The sequence below is a fragment of the Sinocyclocheilus anshuiensis genome, unplaced genomic scaffold (assembly GCF_001515605.1).
Source record: "Sinocyclocheilus anshuiensis isolate Anshui unplaced genomic scaffold, SAMN03320099.WGS_v1.1 scaffold48, whole genome shotgun sequence".
NCBI lineage: Eukaryota > Metazoa > Chordata > Actinopteri > Cypriniformes > Cyprinidae > Sinocyclocheilus > Sinocyclocheilus anshuiensis.
The window spans coordinates 848,240-853,571 of NW_015554124.1; the positions used below are offsets into that span (position 1 = coordinate 848,240).

Genomic DNA, 5,332 nt, shown 5'->3' on the forward strand with positions numbered 1-5,332 from the left:
GCCCCCTAGAGGACGCAGTGTCTCGTTCCCTACTCAGGGAACCATGGTTACATATGTAACCTGAGATGCTTTTTGGCTAGATTTAAAACAAGGAAAAGTGCACTTTTAGATAAACAAGGCAATAATAGATGGCACTCGTGGTGGTAGTTAAACAAGTTATATTTATTGAGATTAAACGTGAATATGTCTATGAAAGATTGTATTACTGTACTGTGATAAAAGAGAATCACAATGCTGAAAAAGCATTTTCAGAAACAACGTTTGGATTTGAAATCAAAATAATGGATAAATGTTGTGTTTGTGGTAAACAGCCGCGGATCAGGAGCGGACTGCAAACGCGTCCTGTGCGAAAGCAAAATGAGTCCCTGCTGCTTCTGCACTGCATACACATACTGTATACGCACTGCAGACAGAGTACGTGTGAACTTGGCGCAACAAATCTAGTTCAACATCTGAGGCAACGCCACAAAGAGCTCTATGACCAATGCATGGCAAAAAAAATCCCTGGACACGGGATTTTTATTTATTTTTTCTGCCATATGTCTATTCTAGAGACATTTTGTTACACCTTTACTTACTGATTATTTTGCCTTATGTCTGTTCTAGAGACATGTTACAGCTTTTTGATAAAGCTCTAATTGGTTTTCTTTTGGAAATATGTTTCAAATTCACACTGAATGCATTAATGACTGTAAAGCATGTCTGTGTGTGTCAAAACCGTGATTAAAATCGAAATTGCAAAATTGATCAAAGAAATCGCGATAGGTTTTTTTTGTCCATATCGCACAGCCCTATTGTAAATCTTACTTATTTTTTGTCCATATAAATATCAGCATCTGCACCAAAATAAAATAATTGATAAAAAATTAAATAAAATGAATAAAATAGAGCTGTTTTTCATCCTCAATTATAAGCTCCATATTCTCACTATCATACTACATGAGCCATTAAAGATTTATACATTTCAAAAGGATTTGTCTGACTATTTCATGTTAGGCTTTAAGTTTCTCAATTTCCTCCTCTAAGACTCTCAACAGGAACACAAAAACATTCTACTGACCCTTAGCACATGGCGCAGGGTGAGGGAGCTGTGCATGTGTTGAAACTGTAGGCCGACGCCTTCCGGAGGAGGAGGAGGAGGAGGAGGATCTTTCGGTTCTTCGAAACCTACAACAATTTCATCAAAATCATCCTCCTCTTTCGTCGTCTCTGCCTGCTCCATCGCAGCGCTTTCATTCTGCTGCTCCTGCGTGTCTCTCTCATTCATCTCCGTGTCTCTGTCGTTCGGCTCTTCATCCATCGCTGCTTCTGTCCTGATGTCACTCTGAAGCTCAGATGGCTCCACGATCGACGGCTCTCTGTTAATGCTGAATGACAGGAAATGTGAAAATTATCCTCATAACTTCATCAGAAACATTAAGATGCATGTGTGTGTGTGTTGTGGATGTAGTTACCCGTGTCGGGCATGAGATTCTGCAATGTGCATGAAGTGCTGTGGTTTCAGGACCAGTCCATCGTTGTATACACTGGACTGGTTTGTGTTCGTACGTTCAGTAATCGCAGTCTCTGGCGAATCGGAGCGGTGAAGCCTGACCCTGAAAATACACATGCGTGATGTAAACACATAAATTAACCAAGACTGGGATGATGCAAAAATTTCAGCTCTGCATCACCGGAATAAATTACACTTTAAATTATATTCAGAAGAAAACAGTTATTTTAAATTCACATTTTTGAAATTTAAAACATTTTACAATATTGCTTTAACTAGATTTTCGATTAAATAAATGCAGGCTTGGTGAGCATAAAATTCTTTTCAACAACAAAAAGAAATTACATTAAAATTAATTCTCTCACATCACTTATTTACCTCAAAATAATAAATGAATCAATTTAAACGGAAAAAAAAATTAAAAGGAAGGGACATAATTTGAGTTCTTGGGTACTAAGTTTAAAAACAGGTGAGATCCACACTTAAAGTAATTTGTTGTTTTGTCATGATTAACAATTTGTCAAGCATGTCATATCCAATCTGTTCTAATCGGATTTATCATTATTATTATGACACTCCAATACTTTTTTTGTGTGTGTAGTTGTATATTACCATACCTTGTTGCTGGTAGTTTGAGCGGATGTTCTTCAAATTCATCATCCTCTTCACCTTCATGATCATCACTATGCATGGAGCCATAACTGCTGGGCGGCCGGTCCATCATGATCCTTAAAATAACGTTAACAGCGACATTAAAACAGAAACAAAGTAACAGCAGTGGAAACAAGCATGCGTCTACTCTGAAGTGGCAAACTCGTCCAAGCAGTCCCTGCACAAAACTCAAAAACAGACATTTTGCATTGCTAACAAACACCTGTAATTCTGAGGCCAAAATTCAAAGAGCACAACTCAAAACGCTCCACTGGATGAAGCGTCGCTGGAATCTAATACGCTTAAAAATCAAAGTAAGATCTTCATATTCATACCACGAGTGTTCATGCAAGCCTGGACCAACCTGAGCAGGTCATCAAATGTCTAAAACCAGCAAACACTCTGCTCTTTTAAATGCATATTGTATTTCAATCCGAAAAACCAAATGATTTCGCTGACAGAATGAATATTTTTTTGATAAAGTGGCTTGATATTTGATCAGTCAGATTATGGGTCTTCCTCACAATAATCCTAATCCTTATGATATTCTAACATCAACTGAGAAAGAGCATCTCATATTTCCAATTCCCAAAACACAGAGGAACATATACGTTTGCTGGTTTTAAATGGAGTGATACAAACTAAATTTGCACCAAAATGCCTCTAGAACGTGAGAACGATGTTGAATTATATACTTCAGGAATACATAAACAAATAAAAAGTATATTAACTAGTCTACTACTCAAAACATCTGTCCTGACAGATGCAAACCTGAACTATTACACCACGGTTACACGAGTATTTATTAATATACTGTCACTTAGTAACGTTACCTGCTACAGTTACTATTTACAACGTGCGTATTCTTTCTAGTTGTTGTTTTGCATTTAATTATTTGGATTTTACGACATTCTTAGTTTCTTTCATTTGCTCTGCACACCCGGTCTGGCTGGAGTTAGTCTCAAATAACCAAACTAACCTGGTTCAGCAGAACTAAGGAAAACAGGCCGGTTAAACAAGAAAAAACCGTCAAAACCTCAAGACACTTACCGATCCACTTCAGAATCACTATCGTCCCCAAAATTACTCATGATGGTGGTTAGAAACTCCTTACAAACCAATTACAGCACAGCTTCTACCTAAGAAACAGACACAAAAAAATATCGATTACAACCTTTTATCGAATAACAATTAAATTCGTGGCCTGAAAAATATTTGAGCTATATCAATATCTTAAGCGACAAAAACTTACCCAAACCATTTAGGAAGCACTCTAGCGTTAAACTGGCTTTATTTAAAGTCGGCTCGATGAATGTAGTTTTTAAAAACAAAACAAAACAAGCCTAAAACGTCCACAGAAATGTCATCCGTTGAAGCCACGGCCTGACTGACTGCTCTTCCGCGTTTCCGGTCACGCCGGTGACGTCATTTTTACTTTCGGTTTCTGCAACAAATGGGAAAAGACGGCGCAAAATTGCAACGCATTTTATTTCTCCATTTTTTTTTGTACTATTTGCAAATTAAAAAAAATTATACATTTCTGGTTTATTTATCGTAATAACGCCTTGCATAAATGTACATTTTGCAGCATGAGAGTGATCAACCATACTGTGGGAAAAAAATACTTTGCTATGTATACGTATGCATGAAAATGCACGATAAAAGTAATAAATATATAAAAATAAATACAAAGAAAAAAAATCTAAAACTAAATGTATAAATGAAAAAGTAAATAAAAGTATATTATTAAAGGAGGACAGGAAAAAAAGAAATGAGAAAACTGAATGCATCTAAAACATTATCTTCATAGAAACTAAACCTCTGCTTTTTTTTTTTTTTTTTTTTTTAATGGTCAACAGTAAATACGAAACATTCAAACACACTACTACAAAGTACATTACAAAAATCTTTTATTTTTAATACATTATTCCAAAACACACCTTCGATCAATTTACACAGTGAACAGAAAACAAACTAACAAATTATAGATAAAAATAAATCCAGGTTTTGTCCACAAATGATCCTGGACGAGAAAGAAATCACCTGTGGAGAAAGAAATGAGTTTCAAAAAATTAATGAAACAATATTAAAAAGTGTATTGCATAACAAGCAGATCCATACAGTCAGGAAAGATGATCAGTCCGTCTACTGCTCTCCCTAAACACACAAAACACAAATTTAACCTAGAAATTGTGCACAATGCATTAGTCCAATACTACTCAAATAAACTCCCAGCTCAAGTGAAGTCTGGTTCATGGTTCACACCAGGAGAGGGTCATGCTGTTTGTACCTTTTTTGGAGACTTGTTGCGAGGACATTTTCTCAATGAGAGCGGCGATCTGCTGTTAGCGGCGCTCATCGCAGGCTGCAGGGCACGACTGCCCACTGTGGGAGACTTACAGGCTTCCTTACGGTGCTTCAGGCCTCGCTGCAGCAAACTACCTCTTTGGCGTTTTGGTGTGTTAACAATGGTGAACATAACAGACTGCCTTCGCTTAGGCTACAGATGAAAAGAGTAGGGCAGAAAAATTGTGCATGCATGTATATAGACAGACAAAACATATATAAACTACCTTACCTCAGCATTTGAAAGTCTGTTAGCATGCCTGCTCTTAAGCATCACGGTCCGAGAGACGCAGCTCACCAACTTCTTTGCCTCACCTGTGCCAATGTACTGCTGCTAAAGGATTGCACAATTACACTTAACTCAAAATAGATGAAATATCTATTTCTTAAAAAGGAACAGTTTATTGAATCATTAGACAGAACACGTATTGAGAAATAAGTCTGCATGTGTTTTTTTGTTGAGAATCATATTTGATTGATCAGGGTTGTTGTTCTCGTTGTGTTGTACCTCAGGTATGTTCAGGTCATGCAGCAGGGATCCAGGCTGTCTGAGAGTCTGTGGTGTGTGTGAATGCTGGGATTCATGCAAGTGTAAAGCTGCACGGCGAATGCTCTCTGCCGGGTCACCCATCCGTAGGTCCTCATCCGTTAAAGTGAATGAGGGAAGTCCCACAGTGGTCTACAGAAGTAGACGAAGAGTTATTTTTAACGGTTACATATGTATTGGAAGTTACCTACATTAGAACATTATAATGGTAAGGAGCCCAATGGATGTTTAAAGTTATTAACATCATAAATTGAACAAAGCAATATTTAAAAAAAAAAAAAAAAAAAAAAAAAAAA

General features: G+C 37.0%; 2 protein-coding genes across 8 annotated transcripts in view; both read right to left on the reverse strand.

The window, feature by feature from the left end:
- Positions 1–3,546, reverse strand: part of LOC107670124 (protein NLRC3-like) — a 10,005-nt gene extending 6,459 nt beyond the window's left edge. The window contains exons 1-5 of the mRNA XM_016462633.1: positions 3,396–3,546; positions 3,194–3,282; positions 2,110–2,220; positions 1,455–1,595; positions 1,061–1,367 (exon numbers count right to left, since the gene is read on the reverse strand). Coding sequence (XP_016318119.1) covers positions 1,061–1,367; positions 1,455–1,595; positions 2,110–2,220; positions 3,194–3,234 — 600 coding nt within the window. The 5' untranslated portion in view covers positions 3,235–3,282; positions 3,396–3,546. The remainder of the gene's footprint in view (positions 1–1,060; positions 1,368–1,454; positions 1,596–2,109; positions 2,221–3,193; positions 3,283–3,395) is intronic.
- Positions 3,547–4,077: 531 nt separating this feature from the next.
- The window catches only part of LOC107670123 (nuclear mitotic apparatus protein 1), a 12,817-nt gene continuing 11,562 nt past the window's right edge, over positions 4,078–5,332 (reverse strand). For 6 of the 7 annotated variants that reach the window (XM_016462626.1, XM_016462627.1, XM_016462631.1 and 3 more), the window contains 5 exons: positions 4,998–5,168; positions 4,722–4,823; positions 4,434–4,643; positions 4,265–4,300; positions 4,078–4,186 (listed from right to left, as the gene is read on the reverse strand). In XM_016462626.1, the coding sequence (XP_016318112.1) occupies positions 4,289–4,300; positions 4,434–4,643; positions 4,722–4,823; positions 4,998–5,168 (495 nt within the window). In that variant the 3' untranslated portion in view covers positions 4,078–4,186; positions 4,265–4,288. The remainder of the gene's footprint in view (positions 4,187–4,264; positions 4,301–4,433; positions 4,644–4,721; positions 4,824–4,997; positions 5,169–5,332) is intronic. The other variant, XM_016462625.1, reaches the window with a different exon arrangement.